The sequence below is a fragment of the Ovis canadensis genome, chromosome 8 (genome assembly GCF_042477335.2).
Source record: "Ovis canadensis isolate MfBH-ARS-UI-01 breed Bighorn chromosome 8, ARS-UI_OviCan_v2, whole genome shotgun sequence".
NCBI classification, from domain to species: Eukaryota; Metazoa; Chordata; class Mammalia; order Artiodactyla; family Bovidae; genus Ovis; species Ovis canadensis.
Genome location: NC_091252.1, coordinates 95,805,655 through 95,833,204, shown reverse-complemented (window position 1 = coordinate 95,833,204; position 27,550 = coordinate 95,805,655). Strand labels below are relative to the sequence as shown.

At 43.5% G+C, this 27,550-nt stretch overlaps 1 protein-coding gene across 1 annotated transcript in view; it reads right to left on the bottom strand.

The window, feature by feature from the left end:
• The window catches only part of SLC22A3 (solute carrier family 22 member 3), a 99,487-nt gene that overhangs the window by 39,323 nt on the left and 32,614 nt on the right, over positions 1–27,550 (bottom strand). The window contains exons 2-5 of the mRNA XM_069598867.1: positions 19,859–19,962; positions 17,451–17,605; positions 15,660–15,828; positions 14,693–14,810 (exon numbers count right to left, since the gene is read on the bottom strand). Of these exons, the coding sequence (XP_069454968.1) occupies positions 14,693–14,810; positions 15,660–15,828; positions 17,451–17,605; positions 19,859–19,962 (546 nt within the window). The remainder of the gene's footprint in view (positions 1–14,692; positions 14,811–15,659; positions 15,829–17,450; positions 17,606–19,858; positions 19,963–27,550) is intronic.

Here is a 27,550-nt window from a genome sequence, read left to right as displayed (position 1 = left end):
GGGTGGCTTACACAGCATGGCTCATCATTTCATTGAGTTAGACGAGGCTGTGATCCATGTGATCAGATCTATTCTTATTACGCTGTGATATACAATGAAATGATTAAACAGCTGACCATAATGCGGGATCAGTGGCAGCCCTGAGCTTGTTTCCTGAGCTCTGGTGGTAAATACAGATGAAGCTTCACTCACTCACCCTCTACTCACCTCTTGTTGTGCAGCCTGGTTCCTAACAGGCCACAGACTGGTACCAGTTCATGGTCCAGGGTTTGGGGACCATTGGCATAGGGCACTCCCTGTCTGTCTCTGGGTCGGTGGCCTTTTCCGTGTAGGCTAACGGCAGCCAGGCCATCCTCAGCTCCGTCACACCAGTGCTCTCAGCCATGGGGAGGGGGGCAGTCCAGGACAGTGTTCTCGAGGGCCTCGGGAGGGCTCACCTGCCTCCTGTGTCCCTGCGGGTCTTCCTCTCGGGGCTGGGCCCCTCTCCACCTTTCCTCCGTCCAGCTCTCACCAGCCTCTCAGCAGCAGTGGTCCTGGTGCCCTCTCCAATGTTCCCCATCCTCTAGGTTCACAGGCATCTTCTCAGGGCATTTTATCTGAATCCTTGCACTGATCTGACCGCACCTGAGGAGAGGCCTGGCTGCCCTTCAGTTCAGTTCAGTTGCTTGGTCGTGTCCGACTCTCTGCAACCCCATGGACTGCAGCATGCCAGGCTTCCCTGTCCCTCACCAACTCCCAGAGCTTGCTCAGACTCATGTCCATGCAGTCGGTGATGCCATCCAACCATCTCATCCTCTGTCGTCCCCTTCTCCTCCTGCCTTCAATCTTTCCCAGCATCAGGGTCTTTTCCAGCGAGTCGACTCTTTGCGTCAAGTGGCCAAAGGATTGGAGTTTCAGCGTCAACATCGGTCCTTCTAATGAATCTTCAGGGATGATTTCCTTTAGGATGGAGTGGGTTGTCCCTGCTCACCCTCTATTTAGCGTGTGCTCCTAGAGGGTCAGTCCCCTGGATACCGTGTACTTTCTGCTCTCAGAATGCCGAAAAGCTGGGGTTTCTTTGACTGGGAAATGGGTCATCACAGTTCCTATTGCATTTTTTCCATCAGAACTTTTGAAATTGTGTTTATACTTTGACCAAATTTTTCTGCCATTTATAAAGACACTATATATAAAATCTACTTTACAGTAATCATTTGAATTCAAATGCACTTATCTTCCTAAGTTAGTGTTTCTCAAACTGAATTCTGTATCCTTTTTTAAAATTAAAAAATTTTTTTAAACTTCTTTTTATTTCCTTTCTTGGCTGTGCCGGGTCTTAGTAGAGGCATGCAAGATCTTTGATCTTTATTGCAGCATTTGAACCCTTGGTTGCAGCGTGTGGGACCTAGCTTCCTGACCAGGGATGGAACCCTGGCTCCCGGCATTGGGAGCATGACATCTTATCCTCTGGACCATCATGGAAGTCCTCTGAATTCTGTATTCTCACTCATTTTTTTTCCTTTTAAAAGAGACCTGTGGTGGTACTCATCTCAGAAGTCCTGCTTATCAAATATTTGGGGTTCCCTTCCTCCTTCCCCAGCCCATTACAGGGGTGGGATAGGATTACAGCGATTGGCCAGCATGATTGATCACGCTCCTCAAATCTGCCAAGGACTTGTAAGCATTTACTTGCTGAAAAAGGACTCTCAAGAACTTCCTCTTTTCTGCACCGGTCCAGGCAGCAGCTGCTAGGAGAGCCTGGATGAAACAGTGAGAACCTTATGACAAGGTCACAACCCTGTATTCCTCAATGAAGTGTAGCCCCTGCTCACTGCAGCTAGAGAAAGCCCGCGTATAGGAACAAAGACCCAGCATAACCAAAAATTAATAAATAAATATGTAACACAAAAAGTAAATGACACATCTGCTTATTAACTGGTACTCAGAAAACCGGCTCAGTGTTGAGACCAATAAAGGTGGATCCCTACTTCACGGAGGCAGTGGGGGTACAGGGCCAATGAACTCATGTCTGAGTGTGGCAGTTTGAGCCGAAAGCTAATAGGAGAATGTCTGTGGCCTTTGGGTGCAGATAGTTTCTTAAACAAAACCCAGAAAACAATCAATAAGCAAAAATATGCTGATCTGATCATGTCAAACATTTAAGGATTCAAGAATTTTTGTTCAGTGGAAAAAAGAAAAACCAGGCAAAGTTAATGGGTAACTAAAACAGTGAGGGAAAGATACTTGCAATGTCTAAAACCAACAACAGGGTAAAATTGAGAATAAAAAGTTGATCCTGTAAATTGAAGGGGACGATCCAATCCATTAAGTCTAAACATTCCAGAAAACTCAATATACATGGGCCAGGATACGGCGAGGCCATCCACAGAGGGGAAACACAAATAGCAAAGCACGAAGTGAGCTGAGCCTCACCGGTAACCAGAGACGTGCAACCTAGAACACCCCAGAGGCTGGCCAAAGCGAGAAAATAGGAGAGTACCAGATGTGTGTGGGGGACACTTAGTGGGCACACACAGAAAGCAAGCTGGCGTTACTGACTCCTGGGCAAACGTCCAGACAGAACTATAATTAAAAAGATATATGCACCCCTATCTTAACTGCAGCACTGTTCACAACAGCCAAGATCATGGAAAGAACCTAAATGTCCGTCGACGGATGAAAGGAGAAAACAGATGTGGGACGTATATACAGTGGAATACTACTCAGCCATAGAACAGATCGAAAAAAATGCCATTTGTGGCAACATGGATGGACTTAGAGATTGTGATACTGAGTGAAATAAGTCAGAGAGAGAAAGACAAATATATCATCACTTACATGCAGAAGCTTAAAAAAGTGATACCCATGAACTTATTTACAAACAGAAACAGATCCGCAGATACAGAGACCTAACTTACGGTTGCCAGAGGGGGAAGGGGAGATATTTTCACTGCGATAGATAATGATCGACGTGAACTTTAGAGGCTGGTTGTTTTTAGACAACCAAGTGTACCATATAGTTTACAGAACTGTGGGGAGAAATACTTCATGAGCTGGAGCCCATGTTTCACTCAGTTGTCATCAAAGTCTGTTCCCCACTAATTTTAGATCAGCCTGTATAAACACAGCATGTTCACGGTTATGAATCACAGAGTGGATACTTGAATTGTCTTTAGTGAAATTTGTCCACGCCAGGCTTCAAAGGGAAGAATTTAAGCCTGGACACTCCACTAGTGATCAACACACACAGCAAATACTTAATCTCTATTGTATTTGGTGGCAAAGAAATAATCATGTTGAGCATTCATCCAATAAACCCTTTTCAGTCTCAAGATCTAAACTGTTAGTAGTGTGTGGGCTCGGATACATAAACAGGAAAGAAAATAAGGATTCGCCTTTGAGAAACGGTACAACAGCGTACACCAACCAAGTTGCTCAACCCTTGCAACGGCACGAGTGGAACTCGTGCTTAATGTCAGTGAAAGAGCAGGATATAGAAAAGCGGGTCTATTTTACTGGATAAAAAAGGTGAATGAATCTTGGAAGTTTTTGTTTTTGTTTTTAAAATTAAGGGTATTGTTTATCAAGTTTCTGTGGAGTGAGGGCTTTCCTGAGAACTGCATACAACTTGAACTCCGAGAGCTCAGGAAACAATCGTTCAACAGATGGAAACTAATGCTATTTCTGCTTCCTGATCAGTGATACTCATCCTAATTGAGTATGAGAACTTCTGGTTAACGTCAAAGAATTTAATGGTTGCCCAAATGATAGGAAAGTGAAAAAGCGTTAGTTGCACAGTCATGTCCGACTCTTTGAGACCCCATTGACTATAGCCTGCCAGACTCCTCTGTCCATGGAATTCTCTGTAAGAATATGGGAATAGGTTGCCATTTCCTTCTCTAGGGGATCTTCCCGACCCAGGAATCAAACCTGTGTCTCTTGCACTGCAAGAAGATTACTTACCATCTGAGCCACCAGGGAAGCAACTGTGGTTTTACTTCTGTTCACTGAGAATTCAACATAACACAGATTTACTATGAATTTAATAATGCTTTTCAATTTGTTAGTCAGTATCCATCACAACAGCTTCTGTTTTCATCCGAGAAAATAGTACGTATTTATACAAGATGTACTCTGCATATAAGTTAAATAAGCAGGGTTACAATATACAGTCTTGATGTACTCCTTTCCCAATTTGGAACCAGTCCGTTGTTCCATGTCTGGTTCTAACTGCTGCTTCCTGACCTGCATTCAGATTTCTCAGGAGGCAGGTAAGGGGGTCTGGTATTCCCATTTCTTGAAGAATTTTCCAGTTTGTTGTGATTCATACAGTCAAAGGCTTTAGCATAGGCAATGAAGCAGAAGTAGATGTTTTATAACTTATATGCAGAGTACATCATGTGAAATGTTGGACTGATGAAGCACAAGCTGGAATAAAGATTGCCAGGAGAAATATCAATAACCTCAGATAAGCTGATGACCTCACCCTTATGGCAGAAAGCAAAGAGGAGCTAAAGAGCCTCTTGATGAAAGGGAAAGAGAAGAGTGAAAAGAAAAAACTGCCTTAAAAGTCAACATTCAGAAAACTAAGATCATTGCATCTGGTCCCATCACTTCATGGCAAATAGATGGGGAAACAATGGAATCAGTGAGAGACTTTATTTTCTTGGGCTCCAAAATCACTTCAGATGGTAACTCCAGCCATGAAATTAAAAGATACTTTCTCCTTAAAAGGAAAGCTATGACAAACCTAGACAGCATACTAAAAAGCAGAGACATTACTTTACCAACAAAAGTCCAACTAATCAAAGCTATGGTTTTTCCAGTAGTCATGAATGGATGTGAGAGTTGGACCATAAAGAAAGCTGAGCGCCAAAGAATTGATGCTTTCCATTTGCAGTGTTAAAGAAGACTTTTGAGAGTCCCTTGGACAGCAAGGAGATCAAACCAGACAATCCTAAAGGAAATCAACACTCAATATTCGTTGGAAGGACTGATGCTGAAGCTGAAGCTCCAATACTTTGTCGGACACAACTGAGTGACTGAACTGAACTGAACTGATCCAAGATGTATACATTCCTTCTACAGACAAGACTTGGTTGTAAAGGGTTTTGGGGCTTTGGCAGTAACCTGATGGTCCCCAAGAATCAGTGGCCTGCTGGGCAGACTGCCACAGAATTCTTCCATTAGCTCTGGGCTGAGATCACATCTGCTGGGAGGCAGGAGTGTGTTAGCAAGACTGCTCCTCTCTAGTCACCCTCCACGCTCAGTCCTTTGTTGTTGTTGTTCATTTGTTAAGTTGTGTCTAACTCTTTGCAACCCCATGAACTGCAGCACTCCAGGCTTCCCTGACCTTCACCATCTCCTGGAGCTTGCTCAAACTCATGTTCCTTGAGTCAGTGATGCCATCCAACCATCTCATCCCCTGTCATCCCCTTCTCCTCCTGCCTTCAATCTTTCCCAACATCAGGGTCTTTTCTAATGAGTCAGTTCTTTGCATCAGGTGGCCAAAGTATTAGAGCTTCAGCTTCAGCTTCAGCATCCATCCTTCCAGTGAATATTGAGTGTTGATTTCCTTTAGGATTGTCTGGTTTGATCTCCTTGCTGTCCAAGAGACTGTCAAGAGTCAGCTCTAGCACAATTCGAAAGCATCAGTTCTTCGGTGTTCAGCCTTCTTTATGGTCCAACTGTCACATCCATACATGACTACTGAAAAAATCATAGCTTTGACTAGACAGACCTTTGTTGGCAAAGTGACAACTCTGCTTTTTAATACACTCTCTAGAGTCATCATTGCTTTTCTTCCAAGTAGCAAATATATTCCTAGGGATGGTAACAAAGATCTACTCTTCTAGCATAAAAGTGTCCTTTGTTCAGGCCATTTCCACCAACATTCCCTAAGTTCTTTTCCTGGGAAGGACATAAGGACATATTCACTCTTTAAAGCATCCTTTATTCAGCCACGTTAAGAAACATACATCCACTATTTGGAGAAGGAAGGCTTGCTCTCAATCAGGTCCTCTTTTTGTACATGAAATTATACTTCCTTCCCTCCAACAGCACCAGATTCAAAGAAAAATGAAGACAGCAGAGATCCATATTATTTGTTCTAAACCGAGAAATATAGCCATCTCCAGATTGCATGGGCTTGGTCCCTTCTGTATCTGTACCCACATGAAGAAGCATTGCTCTGCCAACACAATCTGGATGTTCTTCATCCAGCTGCCTGTTTTTGTTGATGTTGTTGTTCAGTCGCTAAGTTGTGTCCAACTCTTTGTGACCCCAAGGACTGCAGCATGCCGGGCTCCTCTGTCCTCCACCATCTTCCAGAGTGTGCTCAAACTCATGTTCTTTGAGTCAGTGATACCATCCAACCATCTCAGTCTTTTGCCTTCAGTCTTTCCCAGCATCAGGGTCTTTTCCACTGAGTTGGCTCTTCCCATCAGGTAGCCAAAGTAAAGAGTAAAAAGTAAAAATATCCATCTGGATATTGCTTTTTATTTTATCCAAAGTAAAAATATCCATCTGGATATTACTGTTTATTTTCTCCAGGGAAGGGAAGATTTAGCCCTTAAAAACCTAGCACCTGATACCTTTTATACCACCTACCTGAAGGGGACCTCTAGGGATTGAAACAAATAGATCCCACTGTGGTTTCTCCCTTAGGATTTAGCACAGTATTCTCATGGTTATCTGCATCAAAGAAGCATGTCTGTGCACACCAACAATCTGTGTGCACCCACAATCAACCGAGCCCTGGAGAATTTGAATGATTTCACTCAGCCTGCACTGCTCTTCTTAGGGTTAGTTCTTGAAGAAAGGCAGTTTCCTGGTGGGTTGAAGAACCAGCGGCTGTCATGGCAACAGCAGCTCTGGATGAAGAGTAATGCCCAGAAATTCCTGCCAGGGAGTGGGCATGCAGGGTTCTGGAAGCTGTGCCCATCACGGCCTCCACAGCAAGGAACACTTTCACAAAGAGCTAAGATTTTCTCATTTATTCCCAGTAGGGAAGCACAGTAATTTGGATTGCAGAGACTGATTTTGCCAAAAACATAGGGGTGGGCCAAGTGGCACAGGAACAAAACACTTGAAAAAGCTGCCATCTTCCTCTCTCGCACACAGACAGAATGTGAAGATTTCAAAGACGGTATTAGAGGACCACTCTCCTGGAAAGCGTTCAAAAAAGCAGGGACAGACGCACACTCACCCTCTATTCGATCAAAGAGAGAAAGACCCAGAATGAAAGTAATTGAATTAGGCATTTTCACAATTCTCACAAAAAAAGAGCAAGCAATAGGAACAGAATAAAAGAAGCCTGTGTGGCTTATTCATTTCATTTTATATTTTAATTAATTTTGTTTGTGATGCCACCAGGGCCTGGGCTACACCAGGAAAAGGCAAATGCTTCTCTGTGTTACCACAGGGCTGCTGGGGCTGGAAGACAAGGACTATCGTTTCCAAGGGCAAGGATCAGCTTTTGAGAAGGAAAAAGGGAGGGGTCCCTGGTTCCCAGATTACATAACTAATGAATGAGGAGCTGACGTGACTCTGTCGTGATGTAAAGCCTGGAACGCTCCCTCTACTGCTGTGATCTGCATCATTTTGCCTGGAGAGTTTGCTGGAATTTCAGCTTTAGGGAGAGTGGACCAGATGAACGGAAGTGCTCTGGTTCTGTGTCTGGATCTAGAACATTCCTCCAGGTGGAGAGGTCAGTGGCTGGAGGGCGACACTTGGGTCTCTGGCACGACTGTCCCATGTGGGACCCACCTGGAGAACAGGTGCTCAGCCATTGCCGTCTCTAGAAAGGGCAGGGGGGACCAGTGATCAGGAGGGCTGGCGTCTGACTCCCAGACAATGGATGGATGAGTAAAGACACAAGCAGTGATCCTACTTTCAAAAGAAAGTAAACGGGGGCCAGGGTCTCAGTGGAACAAGCTACAGTTCAAGTCCAGATGAAGAACTAGAGAAGAAACCGGGGACTGAGTTGTACACGTGAAATATGTACAGCGTTCTGCATGTCAACCAGTAAGGTGTGTGTGCATGTGTTTTTTTGAAGGAATATCACTTCATGTCGGACCTTCAAATCAAGGCTGGAAAAATTAGTTTTTTAAAAGGAAACTCGGGATTGAGGAAGAAAGCGAAAGCCCGTAGGCACCTGGCGGAAGGGAGGTGCCCCGCAGCTTGCATCTGACACCGGGAAATCCTAGGTCCCATTTTCTAGACAGGCCAGGCATCCCGTGTCTTCTTGTAGGCATCAGGGTCCATGGTGGGCTGGGAGAGACGGTGAATCCAGAAACTGAAGACATTTGACATCCACCTCTGGGCACAGCTGGGAAGCCCAGCCTAGTAACAGGGTGACCAACTCACCCTGTTTGCTTGAGACTGTCTCTGAGTTTAGCTTTGAAACTTCAGTTTCCTATAGATCTCCCAGTCCTGGACACTCAAGGACAATTGAGCACCCTACTGGTCACCATCTGCATCCATTAGTTGTCCTGGCTCCTGCAGATCTCATTATTTGTTAGAAAGATGTCTTCAGACACTGGGACTGACTGATGTCACTGTCTGTACATATATATTGATATATATTTGTATTTTTGTCTGGATATCTTCTCAAGTGGCACAGTGGTAAAGAATCTGCCTGCTAATGCAGGAGATGCAAGAGACGTAGGCTTGATCCCTGGCTCAAGAAGATCCCCTGGAGAGGGAAATGGCAACCCACTCCAGTATTCTTGCCTGGGAAATTGCATGGACAGAGGAGCCTGGTGGGCTACAGTCCATAGGGGTTGCACACAGTTGGACACGACTGAACAACTGAGCACATACATGTATTGACATTTATATGACTCTGATGCTAAGTGCTTTTCTCTCCCAGTTCTGATGTACATTATACTTCTCAAGCCTTCAGAGCAAGAAGCATACAGCCTGGTTGTTTCACGAGGGCCTCTGGTGGGTGAGTGTCAGGGAAGGGAGAGGCCTGTCTCCTAGGATTCCTCACACAAAACACTGCTCTCCAGGAAGGTGCCCTGAAAATCTGCCTTGCGCGCTCCAGGGTGGAAATCTCATTCATCAAAGGATATGTGACTTGGATTTCTTGTTCGATTAAAGCCACGTGATGCTCTGGAACATTCTCCCTAGAGATCTGTACCAATTAATGAAAGTCCTCAGACCTGGAAGATTTTTAGGTCCAGTTTCCTTTAGTGGAAGAAATTTACTGATTCATCACTCGACTTGGGAAAGGAGCTCACTCTGGATTCAACAGTCCTTCAATGCTGCTTTTACTGCTTTTTAAGAATTGCAACAAGCATTTTCCCCATGTTATGTAATATCTTATTTTCAAAACATTAAAGACATGGGAATGAATTAGAACAATCCATTAAAATATACACCATTTATAGAACTCAGGCTATTTTCAAAGGTATGTTTAAGTAGGGGCATGGTTAAATTAATTCTCAGCGTCAAAGGTGCATTTTAACTTTGGTATATGAAGTGTTTTGACACTTTTTATGCATTCAAGAATATTCTAAATTAAAGCTAACATGGTAATATCATATTACAGTAATCACTTTTTTCTCTTTCTTATTTTTTAAACTATGGAAGTATAACACATTTACAGGAGACTTAGAAAATACTGAACAAGGTTACAGAACAAAGTTACCTATAGTTCCACTATATATGACTACAGTAATCATTTTAATGTGTCATGTCAAGGATGATGGCTTTGCTGGTAGAATGGAACCATTTATTCTGTATGAAATCAAAGATCTCACATGGGCTTCATGACAGCTGGAATCATGGTGTGGTTCCGCTTTTGGAAAAACCAAAATTACGTTTATAAAAACCCCCTTTTGAAAGGAAATGTCAGAAACAGACATTCCCAAAGCTGGAAAGTCCCTCTCTGCAGCAACAGTGATGCTGCTGTGGTGGTTCATTAAAATGTAGGCAATATGGCAGCTATTAAGTGTTGGAACTCTCTCTTGTAACCAAGGTAATTGAAAAACTAGCCTGACCCTTTCTAATGAGGTTTTAATAAATTCCATTTTGGAAATATATCAGAGTGGGATTGTTTACACTGATGATAGTCTTTTGGGGTCAGAAAGCTCAAGTATCAGTTCTTAAAGTTACCCAAACATGTCACCATGGGAACTGCCCATGAGTGTGTCCATGGATGAGCATCAATGTAACATCTGATACTTACATTTCAACAAGCTGTGATTAGCTATGAGCAATGAACTATATAGGCATAGCATAAAGATAAGGACATTACAATCAAGCCTTCCAGGTTTTTGAGTCAATAGAAGCATGACAATATTGCCAACAGATGTTGACATATTCAGTTCTGTAGTATTAGCTCTTTGTTAACTAGAGTTGTAAACTACTATTTTCCATGAGCATAGCCCACTAAGAAACAAGAGGAGGAAGAGGTAGGAAGAGAGGGATCTTTAGGAATAGGATTTTTTTTTTTTAATCCTTAAAAAAAAAAAATGAAACCAAAACTGCTGCCAGAGTTACTACTGATGTCATTGTATAATCCAGGTCAGTAGGTGACAATGGCTATTTCATCAGGGTGTCTATTGACTACTGATAGATGATGCTGTGTAACAAGTGTCATGATATAAAATGATAAGCATTCATTGAGCTCACTCATCTGTGGGCTGCCTGGGAGATTGCTGACCCCGGTTTGGGGAGACTTTGCTAGAGCAGCTTTCCGCCAAATGTCCCTTAGTCTTCTGCATGTCCGGAAGGAGAGCCTGGAATGTTCTTCTCACAGTGATGGCTGAAGCCCAGAGACAAAGCCCAAGCACGCAAGCACGTTTCCTGACTCTACCGCATCACATCTGGTCACCTATCATTGACCAAAGCAATCTGAACGACCAATCCACAAAATCGAAGGGCAGGCTGTACAACCCCACCCATCTGAGGCCAAAGCAGGTTACATTGCTGTGACCACCATCGGTGGAGCCAGGAAGTACTTTCATTCACCGGAAATGAGGGGGAAGATGTTACTACGTCAAACAGCAATCTAATCTACTACAATCCAGTGTCATCTAGACAGCCAAAAATATATTGGATCACCAAACTCCACTCTGGCGGTTGAACCAGTACTGTTATGATCAGCTACATTAGTTAGCTTTGACGGCAGAAACAAACACCCTCAAATCTCTGTAGCATACTGAGACACACTTGGCCAACAACAGTTTTTACTGAGGAAACAACGATTTCTTGGCCGCATTCCATATCTCGGCCCTAGGTCAGCTGTTCCACCTTGTAGCCCTTCTCATTCTGGACCCACGCTGAAGGAACAGCTCCAGTTTGGGATGTGCTGGTCTTGCAGCAGATGGAAAGAGCAAGAGAGAGGTCAGAACCTCATGATGCCTTTACAGCTTCTGCTCTGAACTGGTCCCCTACGACTTCTGCTTCTCAGGCCCCAAATAGACCAGGTGTCAATGATGAACAGGCTAGGGTTGGGAGGTGGGAAGCTCTTGCGATGACAGGAAGGTACAGCTGCTAGCTTTGCATCCCAGACGATTCTTTCTAATTCATTCTAGCTTCACTGCAACCTAGAATGTCTACCCCTAGGGTGAGGTGGGAATTGGACAGGCCTTGGAGGCCTAGAGTGCTGCGATTCATGGGGTCGCAAAGAGTCGGACACGACTGAGCAACTGAACTGAACTGAACTGGAGGATAGGGTCATTTACACGGTAATAACTTCTTCCAAAAGTCAGGATTTACTGAAGAAGAGAGGTTCTGTGAAAAGTGGGCATGGGTGCCTTGATGGTATTATACCCATGGAGCAGGGATACCAGCTAAAGCAATGAAATGTTTCTGAAGGTGTGAAGTGATTATGTGGACATAAGGTTTCGAGGTGACCCTAACATTGACATGGACAGCAATCATCTGAGTCACCAAAATGTGAGTAACTGACAGCATTCTCCCCCACTCAGAAAATATAATGGGATCCTGCTTTGATGCTGGTGTTGGAGTTCAAATCAAATGTCTGCACTATTATCCGGTATTTTTGAGTAATGAAAGAGACATTTTGCATATTATCATGCTTTGTGGAAACATTAAGATCTCTGAAAGTAAAAAAAAAAAACAGATGGTTTGGCCTATAATTTGACTGAATTCAGCTATAGTAAAGTATTTAAAACTGAAATGTAAAATTCCTTTTCCTTTTAAAGATAATACTTTGCCTTCTGGTTTATGTTGTAAAATTTTTAATGGTTGGAGATGGACAGGATCAGTTTGAAGACATTTGTTTAAAAAATTGAAGCCCCCTTTGACAAGCAGGTGATTAGAAGCATGAGACTGGAGCTTACAAGACAAGCTTGGAAAATCTCATGATGCTAACAAGCAAGGAAGCGTTTAGAAACTACTAAAGGTGCGGCAGACAGACTCAGGAACCAAGGAGGATGGACCTTATCTGTCCAAAGACAGGGACGATTTGAGCATCAATAAGGATAATAACAAAAACAAAAGACCGAACATACACAGTATGTATAAATCCAGGAGGTCATAAAAAAGCCAGCAGGCTTAAAAAACCCATAATCCACAACATATTGATTACTTTTTGAGAATGTAGGCAACCAATTCAGCAATGTGAAAAGAACAAGGGACTTCCCTGGTGGTCCAGCGGTTAAGAATCTGCCTTCCAAGGCAGGGGACTTGGGTTCAGTCTCTGGTCTGTAAACTAAGATCTCAACCCTAGCATTCTCCACCCCCAAAGCTGCTAGAAAAACAAAAGTGAACCTACAGATTAAAAAGATGAAAGAGGCTTATCAACCAACATGATCAATAACTAGGATCCTAAGCCTACATTGGTAGCCAGGATTCTGGAGTAAATTCCCCAGAGAAACTGAAGTTTAATTCAAATCTGACTTTTAAATGGAAATCATCTAACCGCAAAAACTAGAGTTCCAGTGTCTTGGAAGTCACCAAACCCACAGTTCATGATCTTTCACAATCAAAACCATGTAGCGCGTTTTAAGTATCTCCCTGCTGAAATGATCGCTATCCTGCTCATGAACTCAAAGCGAGTCAGTGAGCATTGGGCTGGACACTCATAGGACATGGAACAGCAGCTGTTCTTGTGAACCATCCCTGGTCCTCTTGAAAAGACTCATGATAAAATGTGACGTGACTGGTTAATGTGGCATCCTTTCATAAGCCATGAGGACATACTATTTTTCTATACTCTTAAAACCTTGCTTTAGACCTTACACTCTGGGCCGACATGCGCAATGCCTTCATTGTACTCATTGCATGAATAGCAAAAAAACTCATTTGGCCCCTAAAACTGAGCACAAAGTACCGTACATTTGATCCAGCTGTGGAGCCCAACAGCTTGCGTGACCACTATAAGCTGAGAGGCAGTGGGATGGCTTTCCCCCTAAAAGCACAGCTGAAATGTGCTCAAACAATAACAAGGATCGACTAGTCTTCATGGTCAACACATGCTTTCTCTTTACCATTTATTTTATGATCTGGAAACCTCAAGGTGAGTGTCTTACGTGGCTCAGTGGTAGAGAACCCACCTGCCCATGCAGGAGACACAGGTGGATCCCTGGGTCAGGAAGATGCCCTGGAGAAGGAAATGGCAACCACTCCAGTATTATTGCTTGGAAAATCCCACGGACAGAGGAGCCTGGTGGGTTACAGTCTATAAGGTCTCAAAGAATCTGACATGGCTGAGCAGCTAAACAACAAACCTCAAGGTATTGGGTTGGCCAGCGAGTTCACTGGGGTTTGTCTGTAAGGTGAACTTTTTGACCAATCCAATTCATCATGAATCTGCTTCCAACAGTGACAACTGGTCCGTTGAAACCTTTGTAAACACAGAGCCCACTGCTTGCCACTTAACGTAAGAGTGAAAGAAGGCAGAAATCCAAATATACCTGACCAGGCAGGCTCTAGGGAGCTACAAAGCTAAGGAGCTGACAACGTAACCCACAAAACCCACTTTTATCAGAACTTTTCTAACTAAACAAACTGGATGCTACAAAAGAAAACAATGTTAGCAATATTCATATTAAAAATTCTTCTTAAATATTCTCTTATAGGAATCCCTCTGTTATTCTGCGCCCACTTAGTCTTTGCAGCTAAAGCAAAATCCTTTTTTTAAGATGTGACTCTAATTATTCAGGCATTACTTCAAATATATATCTATTTATGTATCAACAGCATATTGAGAATCTTCCAAGAATGAGCTTTTAATACATCACCTCACTTTTCTCTCAGTCCAGTGATACAGAGGAACCCAAAACATCTCTGCTGAGGGAAGGAAGGATGGAAGGATGGACAGAAAGATGGGAGGGAGGGCAGACTGCCTAGCATGTGTAGTCTAAAGGCTGAAACGCTACATCTTTGTCCAAGCTCTGCTTGACATAGCTAACATTTGCAAGACCAAATTTAAAAACAAAACTTTAGATTAAAATTGAATGTTGAGGAAAGCTGTATAGTTTGTGCAATTAAGGTGGATGCATGGTTAATTACTATGAGATCTAGTAATTCAGTATAACTATTAAAATACGGACTAAATGACCAATTCACTTCGGCTATAACACTGTGATTACTCTCAATTTCTTCTATCATTCCTCCCAAGGGTTTTATTTTGAAGTCAAACTATCAATGATTAGTCAAATGTTTGATAATATGTGCGTGAGAAATTAATTCCCACACTTTAATAATACTTGTTACCAGTAATATGTAAAATTACCTCTGAGTAATTTGGCGAGAGGTATTTCCCATTGCATTTGGCAATGCTCCTCAGAATTTTTAAGGCTTTATCTCCTTTCTTCCGAGTAATCAGCCAGCGGGGAGATTCAGGAACAACCCTAATGAGAAGAAGTCTTTTTTGAGTTATGCTTGTGAATTTCAAAAGTTTATGACTTGAGTTTCATTCAAAATGGATCTTACAATTAGATACATATTTAGAAGATTCTGAGAGCTTAGAATTAGCTCTCTGAAATGTAGATTATCTTTGCAAGCTTATAGTGGAAGGGAAAAAATGCTTACTTGACAACTGAATCATTGCTCATGACAAAATAAATCAATATTACACTACTCTTGCAAGAAAGCTATATTAGAATACACGTCCTCAATTACATAGAAGAAAAGAACTGGGATTTAATGAGCATTTAGGAAAAGGTTAAGACCCTAATTTATGTAAACTGATTTGCTCATATAGTAAAATTAAATTAGAGGAATAATTAAAATATGTTCACTCTAACAAGAATCAGATGCCTACACCTATAATTTTCTGATAATTTAATTTTCTGAGGCTCTTAACATTTTCTCATTCCCCTGAGAATTCCTGAGTAACACTAATTTGTTTAGTAAACTATACAGAGAAGCAATCTTGTTCATTGCATTTAAATTGCATGTTGAAATACTGGCAGGTACAGTCTGTTGCCTTGTAGTTTTCCTAAAAATGTTACAAAATAATAAAATATAATTAATATTCTACTTTAAATGTGTCTCAGAATTTTATAATTTAATAATAAGAATTAATCAAAAATCAATCAATAAATAACCTCCGAAAATTCTCTAGAAATTCTCACAGCCCATTTCTGGAGATGTCAGCCATCTCTGTAATCGCCTTCATGTCCATGTTTGTTTAGAAGCACACATTCTAAGTGTCTGTTGAGTAAGAATAAATTTGATAATGACCAAAATCAAATTACCAGTAATAAAGGAGGAACAGAAAGTTGGGCAGTGTGATGGCTAGCTGGATCCCCTGCCAATTGGGGATAAAGTAGGCAATTCCAGGAAGAATTATGATTCCAAGGGTGAAGAACATTTGAATCACTATTCCCACAATCCTTCTTTGCTTTGAACCTACTATTTCAGTCACTGAAGGAAAATAAACACAGAGGTTAAGGAAGCTCAATATCAGTTCTAAAACAAAGAAAGAAACAAAGACATTACACCGGTTACATCCATCCGTCAGTATCACCAGGATACTGTGCAGTGTTTACTGTGCTCCCAAGCCCTCTGGTTAAACCCAGAGCATGCTCAGTCACGCAGTCGTGTCTGACTCTTTGCACCCCCATGGACAGTAGCCCACCAGGCTCCTCGGTGCACGGGATTTCCCAGGCAAGAGTACTGAAGTGGGTTGCCATGTCCTTCTCCAGGGGATCGTCCCAATCCAGGGATTGAACCCGCGTCTCTTGCAGCTCCTGCTTTGCACGTGGAATCTATTGGTTTCTATCTGCCCCTAATCCCATTCTGATCATCCTGGGGTATGCTCCCTTACTGCTGTCCTAAGAGCACAACTAGAAAAACTCACCAAGACTGAGGCTTCCTTAAAAACACTTCATAGCAGTTACCCTGCCTATGCCAGCCATCAACCAGTAGGGCCCCACGAAAAAGATCTGAAAGATCCCCAAAGTGGGCACCGCAAGGAGGGACTGTCCGGCAGTAACAGAAGACAGTGGAAGCCCACAGGTCTGGAGCGATAATCCAAGAAAAGGCTTCACGTTTCCCTGGTCACAAGTCCACTGTGACTCTGAGAAAATGCCCATCCCAGACACGACTGGAAAGAGAACAGCCAGGACCTTCTCCAGTAACAGGAGCAAGGAACAAAGAGAAGTTTTTCTTCCCTTTACAGTCAGAAGCCCATCTTTCTGGGTATAGAAGATAGCAAAGGTTTACAAATGGGGCTCTAATGTTCAGGTCGTATCTCCTGGGTGGTAAAAAGTGCTCCAGTTGTGTGGAAGGAATAGAATCAAAGGAATAATGTTTGAGAGCACAGCAATGTTAGCTCACACTGTGTCATAGAAATAAATGGAAAATGCTTTTAAAATGTTTCAAGGAACTACTGAAATAATCTCTGAGAAAGTAAAGCAAGGGCTTCCCTGGTGGTCCAGGGGTTAAGAATCTGCCTGCCAATACAGGGGACACTGGTTCGATCCCTGATATGGAAAGATCCCCCATGCCATGGATCAACTAAGTCCAGGTGCCACAACTTCTGAGCCTGCACCCTGCAACCCACGAGCTGTAACTACTGAGTCTACGTGCTGCAACTTCTGAAGCCCAAGCTCCCTGCAGCCCATGCTCTGCAACAAGAGAAGCACCATGAACAGAAGATGTGCGCCGCAACTCAAGAGAGGCCCGTGCACAGCAACACAAACCCAGTGCAGCCAAAAATAAATGATAAAAAGAGAAAAGAAAGCAAAGCAAGCAAGCTGTGACAACAGTATGACCAGAAAGTGCCAGAAAGTGGTTCACCCCAGCTTTTTGTGACATTTCATATTAGGTTTTCAAATATATACATAATATATACCAAATACAATGGTGGGAATTTTAATTTCTAAAGACTCAGCGGCTTGTCTCTCACCCTCCTATGTTGCAGCAGTAACCACTGCGGTAGGATTGAAGCGTCCCCAGACTTGCTGGAGGAAGGCTGAGCAGTGGCCCTTCTCACCCCCAAACCCTGATTCTCAAACAGACCAGGAGACGAAGCCAGGTCTTACCGATCACGTAGCAGGTCATCCATGTCCCCTTTCCAAACACGCCTTGTAGGAAGCGGAAGATCACAAACACGGGGAAATTGGGAGCAAACGCCACCACGACACCAGTAACGCCAACACCGAAACAGGATAGCAAGTAAATGACTATTCGGCCGTACCTTTTTGAGAATCAGAGAGGAAGAGGTTACCTTAAACGTTTTTTCCGACACGATGAGAAGACTGTCATTGTAAGTGATGTTAAAAGACCTTCAAGTGCAGAACTTTTGTCCCCTAGAAGTTCCTGATCACCAATGTCAAGGATTACGGAAAGTGCTACGTTTTGCTTTATAGCAAAACCAGGGCAAATAAAAACATATGCCTCTGAAATGACATGATGAAATTTAAAGCACAGAATGCATCCTTTGGGATTGCAGTTTCCAAAAGAGATAAGCTTCTCCATCTCTCCATGTCCTCATCCACAACGCATTCTCCCATTCGATCTCCCTGGTGGCAGCTGGGATGCTTCCTAGCATTTCTGTGGGTGGAGTTAGAGAGAGGCACAGAAAGAAGCGGAAATGGTCATGACGGCCAAGAGGCCTGGCCTTCTATCTTGGCTCAACCATAAGCCAGTCATGCAACTTGGGGTGCATTTCTGGAGAAATTTCCATCAAATTCACACAGTTTCTTGCTTCACAGTGGAGATAAAAGTGGTCTCGGTTTACCTAGGGTTTTAAATTCACTCTCTGCCTTTCCTACTGTCCTCTCAAAGATATGTTGTTGTTTAGTTGCTAAGTTGTGTGTGACTCTTTTGTGACCCTGCAGACGGTAGCCCGCCAGGCTCCTCTGTCCAGGGACTTCCCAGGCAAGAACACTGCAGGTCAGAAAGGGAGGCAGGGAAAAGGAAGCTAGAGTCCTGCTTTCGAACATCCAGGTATCTGCCGTTAGTGTATGCACTGGCTTTTCATTTAAGCACCATTTTCAAACCTTGGATTAGAAATGCCCTGGATATAGAATAATATTTCCATAAATATAAGTGGTACCTAGGATGGGCCAGGAATTTGGATGTCTGCTTGCTCAGTCACTAAGTCATGTCTGACTCTTTGAAACTCCATGGACTATAGCCCACCAGGCTCCTCTGTCCATGGGATTTACCAAGCAAGAATACTGGAGTGGGTTGCCTCCTCCAGGGGATCTTGAACAGGGATCAAACCTGCATCTCTTGCATTGGCAGGCAGATTCTTGATCACTGAGCCACCTGGGAAGCCCCTTACAGATAGGTGACCTACTCCATTGTTTCTTGTCCTTTCCTTCAAGACTATGAGATTGAAGGAGTTGAAAGACAGTCAGCCCTTAGGCAGGGCAAAGGAATATGCGAGACTCTGTCTTCCTCCCCGGAGCACCAGGTCATCTCTGAGGTCAGGTGCCCAGCCCCTCCTGGAATGCAAGTAGGAAAAGCCCACCTCCCCCCAGTAGCTGATTTACTGTAGTTTGAAGATACCTTTACTGACTGTAAAAGAGAAACACGCAGCAGCAAAACCTAATGTTTAAATTAGAAAGAGAAACAACAAAATGAAAGAAATACACATTGAAATCCTATAAATCAAACTCAATGGCAGCACCTAGGAGAGAGAGTGATGTGGGGGATGGGAGAGGATTAAGGAAGGGAAGATGAATCGAAAAGGCTGGAAGCAGAAAGCAGGAAAGACACAGATAAGAGAGGGGGAACAGCACCAGGCCCAGAGGATTAGGGAGACATCTCATGTTGAGGAGGGCTGGGGGACAGCTCGAGAAAAAGAAGAGGAAAGAACAGAAACCAAAGGTTCCACCCATTTTGAAGTCCTGGTCTGCTCAAACAATGACCAACTGCCTACAGGATTTGGGGCGTTTTGTTGGACTTCACTAATTAATTGATGTCGGCAGCTCTGTAAGAGACCCTCCTGGGCTGGGGTGACCATTTTGGCTTCTTTCTGTCCCTTTCTCCTTCTGATTCTACCTACGGACATGCTAGCAAGTGTCAGACAGTAAGCCACATAAGGCCAAGGGCCAGAGCTTTCCTGTCTCTCTCCTAAGCACCACAAGCATTTTCATAGTTAGAATTGAGATAAATGAGTAGTTACACGGGAATACAATAACCAACAATAATGTCTGAAACATTTTGAACAGAGAATGACTGTCTTGAATAAGTGTGTCTGCCATTAACTGGTTTATACTGATGGATGTTCAATAAGAGATAAAATTCTTTTCATGGTTTTTGGAAAACTCTTTTTGCAAAGTTTTCAACTGGAAGACTGTTCAGCATCATGAGTGGGGGCATGAAGACTCTTTTCCAAACCTAGAAAGCATAGCTTCCTAATAGTTAACACGAAACATCTCCCTCTGTGCAGGTACACATCATCTTCTAAATGTGAAGTGGCTGTCTTACCCATGCCTACCTGTCCGCGGCATAGCCCAAGGTGAATGCCCCGGCCAGGAAGCCCAGGTTCAGGATGGCTTGTGTGAGATCCAGCATCCAAGCATTGACACACACGAGGTCAAACTGGGAAGACAAAGAAAACCCGTTAGAGACCCGTGGCAATGCTCCTCCTCAAGACACCTGATCTGTATCCTTAAACATTTTTGCTCGCATGCTCCTTAAATAAAAACTCTTAAGTGTATCACATAGGTGCTTTTACAGTGATATCTGTCTTCTTTATCAGTTTCACTATCTGCCATCGATTTAATTTTCAGGACACTATAAATGCTGACATTTTAAAACCATTCTCCCAACTGTACTCAGTAGACTACTGTAGCCATGTGACACCTACCATCATCCAGTGAAAACAAGTTCTGCAAGAGTCTAAAATTTGACCCCAGTCTTTTTCCTCTTTGAATTCTTAGTTTCATTCACACATGGATATATCCTGATATTTCATATAGAAAATCTTGTGTTATGTATAGAAATTGGCATTTAATTAACTTTTGTCCTGAGACAATGTTTCTAAATATTAGAATCTTTTCTGATTGGGTTACATTCTAGTTACTTTTAGAACATGATATAAACACGTAAGATAAGATGAATCTTGAAAAACAAGTACTATCAGGAGTAAGATTTTGTTGGAAATGCACGTCCCCATTTCTAGAATAAGGTTAAGAAAGCTCAGGGTTTCCCAGCTAGCTCATGTAATCTGTGGTTGAAGGTTGTTTATTACTAGAATGAGTTAGGGCTCAACATCAATTCTATTCCTGATTTTTCATTTTTGCAAATGTATATGCCAAGAAAACTTATCTGTATAAATAAATTAATGGGAAGGGAGAGAGTTTTGTTACAGGATTGTTACCCAGTTCTTATTGCTTCCTTCTCAATGCCAAGATTCACAGAACAATCCATCAATAAAATCATTTCTAACTTTGCTGTTAACCAACACGCCATTTAAGACTCCCACAGTCTTGCTGTCAGAAAAGAAATGGAAACCACCAGGCCTATAAAAAGTGTTCAATAAAATCATTCAGGCCATTTGCTTTCTTTCCTAGTTACTTCCTTACCAGTATTCCAAATTGTCCCACTGGTTCCCCACAGGTTTTAAAACCCCAGGTCAGTACATCATAGTAAGATGGGAGAGAGGTAGGGGAAGGACATTAAGAAAAGATCTTTATCCTCATCAACTACATAGCCTCAGACATCCATTTTGGACATGTGTGAGCTGAGGCTCTGAAAGCTGATTCCTTCTGAAGACTCCAGACCCCCCACCACCTGACCATCTCTGCACACCTGGGGCAAATGGCATGCTTGCCCCAACATGAAGAGCACTGCTCGAGACTGCAGTGTGACACGAAAATTAATGTTATTGGGATAAGAATTGTGAGTGGTCTTATAGATACATATTCATAAGCAAACTGCAATATTTATTTATAGAACCTGAATTCTTGTCTTGGTCCCACAGCTAATGTATGGCCTGTTGACTAATATAGCTGAAAAGAAGAAGCTGGAAGCTGAGAGTTGTAGCTTGCACCCCTCCAACATCTGAAATACCAGACAATGCATAGAAGATGTTCAATATGTTGTCCAGGTGGCATCATAGTGCTTTAGAAGCTAAGTTATCATAACACTTTAACCACTTAAACTAGTTAAGTTGGCTGGAAAGAAAAGAAGCTGGAAAAAAAGAAGACTCAGGGCAGTAGTAGCTGGCCCACTTCATAGAGCCACTGAAAAGATTTATGGAGACTAAAGAAGTAAGAGTCTCATGTCTGACTCTTTGCGACCCCATGGATTATAGCCCACCAGGCTCCTCTGTCCCTGGAATTCTCCAGGCAAGAATATTGGAGTGGCGTGCCATTGGCTTTTCCAGGGGATCTTCCCAACCCAGGGATTGAACCCGGGTCTCCTGCATTGCAGGTGGATTCTTTACCATCTGAGCCACCAGGGAGGCCCCCAAAGAAGTAAGAAAATACACACATATGCATAGTAGTTGTAACTTAAAAGGGATTTATCATTAATATAGGTGCTAGTTTTTCAAGGCACAACAATTTCATTTTAAGTAAACTTGCAGGTGATTATTCATCTGAAATAGTTTCTCATTGGAATTAAGCACATAAAGAATGCAACTAGAATTAAAGTATGTAAAATCTCAGAAATCAAACAGCAGATTTAACTGCCAGAGAAAACGTTCTGACTCAGAAAATATGCTGATATCAGCCAATGTCAAATATAAACTCCTGAACAGTAGAAGCTGCTTCCTCCAGCTGAGCTTCAGACTCCTGGATTAGCCGTATATATAGGAATGTTTCTCCAGTATGACCCAGTGAGGCCCAGCAAGAGTAAGCCTTTTAATGAACATATTTAGCTCCTTTTGAATTGTGTGAATTAAGATGCCCCTAAATACTTTTTAAATACACAAAAAACATTCTTTAATATAAAATTGATGACATTTTTAACTCCCCCATAAGAGGAGCTACCAAAAAAAGAGTTTTTTTTCCATATTTCCTACAACAATAAAATTAATTTAAATGTTTAAGTGGTTAATGTGCTATGATAACTTAATTTCTATAGCACTCTGATACCATCTGGATCACATATGGAGCATCTTCTATGCTCTGCTCTGTATTACAGATGTTCAGTTCAGTTCAGTCGCTCAGTTGTGTCCGACTCTGCGACCCCAAGGACTGGAGCATGCCAGGCTTCCCCGTCCATCACCAACTCCCAGACCTGCTCAGACTCGTGTCCATGGAGTTGGTGATCCGACCATCTCATCCTCTGTTGCTGCTGCTGCTGCTGCTAAGTCGGTTCAGTTGTGTCCGACTCTGTGCGACCCCATCGGCAGCCCACCAGGCTCCCCCATCCCCGGGATTCTCCAGGCAAGAACACTGGAGTGGGTTGCCATTTCCTTCTCCAATGCATGAAAGTGAAAAGCGAAAGTGAAGTCGCTCAGTCGTGTCCGACCCGGTGGACTGCAGCATTCTCTGTTGGGGGAGTGCAAACTACCATTCTCAGAATCCCGGGCCAGCAGGGCCCGGTTAGGTTCTGCCAGTAGGGGGCGCTGGTGCAGGATGAGCAGGAGGAGGGAGGCAGTGGCGGCAGCACTGACTCCAACTGTAGCAAGGACCACCAGCAGTACTAGACCCCCTGGAGGAGGGCGTGCAACCCACTGCAGCATTCTTGCCTGGAGACTCCCATGGACAAAGGAGCCTGGTGGGCTACAGCCCATGGGGTCGCAAAGAGTCAGACACAGCTGAGTGACTGCACGCCCAGCGCTTCTAATCACTCCCTGGCTCCATGGGGGTGAAGCGAAAGGACCCCCAGGTTCTGAGATGCTGTGGAGCAGGGCAGGGGGTCTGCAGGAGCTGTCCCCTCCTTGCTTTTCTGGCTTTTCCAAAACAGCTAAAATCTACATCTTTTTTTTTTTAACCCCTTCCTGCTTTATATACCTGGTTTCTTTCTTTCTTTATGACTGAGAGCCTGCTATCTTTCAAAAGCATGTGTGTGTGTGTAATAGTTGCTCGGTCATGGCCAACTCTTTGCGACCCCATGGACCGCAGACCACCAGGCTTCTCTGTCCATGAGATTTTCCAGACAAGGATACTGGAGTGGGTTGCCATTTCCTTCTCCAGGGCATCTTTCCACCCAGGGATCGAACCCGGGGGTCTCCTGCACTGCAGGCAGATTCTTTAACACCTGAGGTACAAGGGAAACCCTTCAACAGCATAAAGTAAATTAATTTAAACAAATTACACACCTGGAAAGAAATGCCTGTGCGTGAAAGCGCACGTGTACACACACACACACACACACACACACACACACAGGTTTTCAGCGCAGGGAACAGACACTGCAGTCACAAGACTGAAGGGCTTGGTTTTGACTCTTGTTCGCACAGTTGGGAGGCAGACTCCTGTCTCCTGGGGCGGGCGCATCATAATTAGTTATGAGCTTGCTGTCTGCTGCCCAAACAGCTCTGGGTCTGAGACGTTTTTGTGCCTAAAGAGAGGTTGGCAGGCACTGAACCCAATGAATGTTATAGGCTAAGGACCTTTTCCTGAAAAAAAGGTACTAAAATTTTGTTGTAGTTTCCAGAGAGACCTAAAACCCGTCTCTTGTCAGAACTAACTGAATCAAAGACACCAACATTTATGTCTGTCCTAAGGCAGTCTACCAAGAACAAGTGAAGCATCTCCTTTTTTATAACTGTACACATTTTAAATTATTTTTAAATGCTCATAAATCCATTGTACCCATCCTGTTAATTTTCCTTTAAAATAACTTTTATTTAAATTTCAACTCATCTCTACACAAGGAAAATTACTCCCCTTGGCACGAGCAGAAAGCCAATCAGATAAGGATTCAAGCAACTGTTTATGGAATTCTGGAAGGATCTCATCATTTCATTTGCAGAAAGCACAACTCTAGCTTAATTAGATCATTTCAAAGGGCTTCCAACCAAGTGCTTTTCTTAGCTTTTCCTAGATGTTAAAATCCAAACAGACATTATGTCAACTTGAGTTGCAATGATAAAATGCTGAATCAGGTCATTGTCAGCTATACGCTCAAGTTTTGATGTCTCAATTATCCTCAGAACCAGGGCAACAGAATGTCTTCAATACACAAAGGTCAAAGGGAAGAAGTAAGGTGAAAATAATGCAAGGATGCAAAAGGCAGGAGTTCAGGAGGAGGGGGCTTGCCTGCTCTTGAAGCCACAGGGAGTGACCCCTGCCTTATTCCTAGTGTGAGAGGAGCGCCCCCTCCATCCTCCACCAAGCAAGTATTTCAAAGTCTCAACATCAGTTTCAAAGACTCACTCCCTGGGGAAGAAACTGAAATATTTGGGTGGCGAGGGCCTGGACTTGTCCGCAACACATCATGCTTTCTCCTGCCCAATGTCTGGCAACCAGATAAGGCTGAGATTCAGACATTAGAAAAGTCTGTGTTGAGGACCTTCCACGTAGGTGAAAAATCCACTGCATCGCCTAGAGCAGGATGAACAGGATGGAGAGCTGGACTTTTCCCTAGATGTGCTGAACAAATTCTCACACAAGAGAGTCTAAGTTGAGAGGACATCACAGTATTTGACTCCAGTCACGCCCATGAAACACAGTATTCATTCTCCGTATTGTTGTGGGAGAAAGAGAAGTTGCTGGAATTGAATGATAAGCTCCGAGTGCCTCTGCTTTGATTTTCTCAGGATGTGTTGTAAATCGAGCCATTCCTCATCAGCTCTCAGTTAGAAATCAACAGCCAACAAACTTCATCAGTGTTATCAACATCATGTACACCCTTGGTTTGCCCACCAGGTGTGGGGTGCCTCTGGCTACATTTAGCACCAGCCAATCACACATTGATCCCATGGATGGATTCCATTTCTGATCAACAAGCTGCCATCACAGAGCCTATTAATGGTTTAAAATACTGTAATCATAGGGACTTCCCTGGTGATCCTGTGGTTAAGACGCCACACTCCCAGTGTAGAAGTCCTGGGTTTGACCCCTGGTTGGGGAACTAGATCCCACACGCTGCAAATAAGAGCTTGCACGTGGCAACTAAAAAGATCCTGCATGCTGCCACAAAGACCAAGGATTCCATATGATGCAACTAAGACCTGGAGCCGCCAAACAAATAGATATTTTTAAAACACTGCAATCACAAAGAAAATCATTTGGGTTGGATCTCCACGAGGGGAAAGCATGTCATTTTTAATCCTAGTTTTAATAAAAATTTCTTTAAATGTTCTGATAGCATTATTTGGGTATTATTGGGGTATACCAAAATTTTCCTGCTTTTCTGATCTGTGTGAGCCGTCATGATGAGCTGCAGGTATGGAAACTGATCATAAGTATTTAAAGCTTCCAGTGGTGTGTTGGCATCCCACAGATGAGGCCAGGAGGAATACCAGCTCAGGCTTCATTTCTGCCTCCATGGGGAGCTTATTACATGACTCAGAGCTGTTGTTTAGTCGCTAAGTTATGTTCGACTCTTTCAAGAGCCCATGGACTGTAGCCCACCAGGCTCCTCTGTCCATGGGATTTCCCAGCAAGAATACTAGAGAGGGTTGCCATTACCTTCTCCAGCGGATCTTCCCAATCCAGGGATCAAACCTGGGTCTCCTGAATTGGCAGGAAGATTCTTTACCACTGAGCCACCAGGAGCCAGGGTAGCTTATGGGAAGCAAACCTAGGGCAATTGAGATTTAAACTGAATGGGACTGACTAAATGCAAGAGGGCTTCAGTGAAAGACATGACTGGTGGGAATCCAGAGCAATCAGATTCATGGAGAAAGTGGGACATAAACAAAGCCTTCAATAATGAGCTGCATCTAGAAGGGAAACAAAGGGGAAAGAAGGGTGTTTGAGCAGGGCGATGGGCAACCTAGGCACAGGGACCAAAGCACACGTGCCAATGAGGTCCATATCTGCCTGCAGGAGAGAGGGTGGCAGGCTCAGACTTAAAGCTGAATGACCACCTGTGTCTATGCCTCCAGTGGGGCAGGGGACAATGGGACAGAGTTTCTTACTCAGAAAACCAGAGGCATTAAGAGCACTCATAACAAAGGAGGAGAAAGATCTAAAGGATAGAGGAAGAGTCTGGAAGGTTGCAAATGGAAAGGCCCAGAGTGGAAGCCCTAACCCCAGGACAGAACAAGATTACAGGGAGAGGAGAGCAAGACCCGGAGTCAAGAAACCCAAGAGTCTGCAACAGTCGCCTAGAACAGGCGATGACTGGTATAAAGTGGCACTGCCGTGTGATGCCAGGTTTACAGAGTGTCACTTGTCCTACAGCCACTCTCCAAGGTCAATAATAGTCACACTTTCATATTTATAGAAGCTTCCCCAGTAACTCAGCTGGTAAAGAATTCGCCTACAGTGCAGGAGACCCTGGTTCGATTCCTGGGTCAGGGAGATCCCCTGGAGAAGGGAAAGGCTACCCACTCCAGTATTCTGGCCTAGAAAATTCCACGGACTGTGTAGTCCATGGGGTCACAAAGAGTCAGACATGACTGAGCAACATTCACTTTTCACATATAGTCAAGCAAACAAACTTGGAAATAGCATGGAGAGATGGCCTTTAAATGCACAGCTTTCTGTCCGAGCTTGCGAAACTGGAAGAAAGGAGAAAGCTTAATTTACTCGGATAATAGTCACGCCTCATTATTTATTAAGACCTTCATGACTCACCTCCAAACCTTAGACGTTCAACCTGTTTTATTTCTTTGTAGCGAAGACAAGCAATTACTCATCCGAAAATGTTTACGATTTCTCTAAAGAACTGAGACCATCTGAGGACAAGACAAAGCTGACTGGCTCTGAATCTGTACAGACTCAAGAACAGACGCGCCGTGGCTCTGGAGTCAGCCCAGGAGTCTTGATCAAACCCCTTCTAACTTTGTGTCCCTTGGCAATTCTCTTAATGTCTTTTTTAAAAATATAAATTGATTTATTTTTATTTTTGGCGGTGCCGGGTCTCTGCTGCTGCATGGCTTTCCTCCAGTCGTGGGGAGCAGGGGCCGCTCTCGAGCTGTGGCGGGCAGGCTTCTCCCTGCAGCGGCTTCTTTTGTTGTGGAGCACTGGCTCTAGGGCTCGCAGCCCTCAGAAGTGGCTGCGCGTGAGCTCAGAGTTGTGGCTCCGGGGGTCCAGAGCACAGGCTCAGTAGTTGCCGTGCG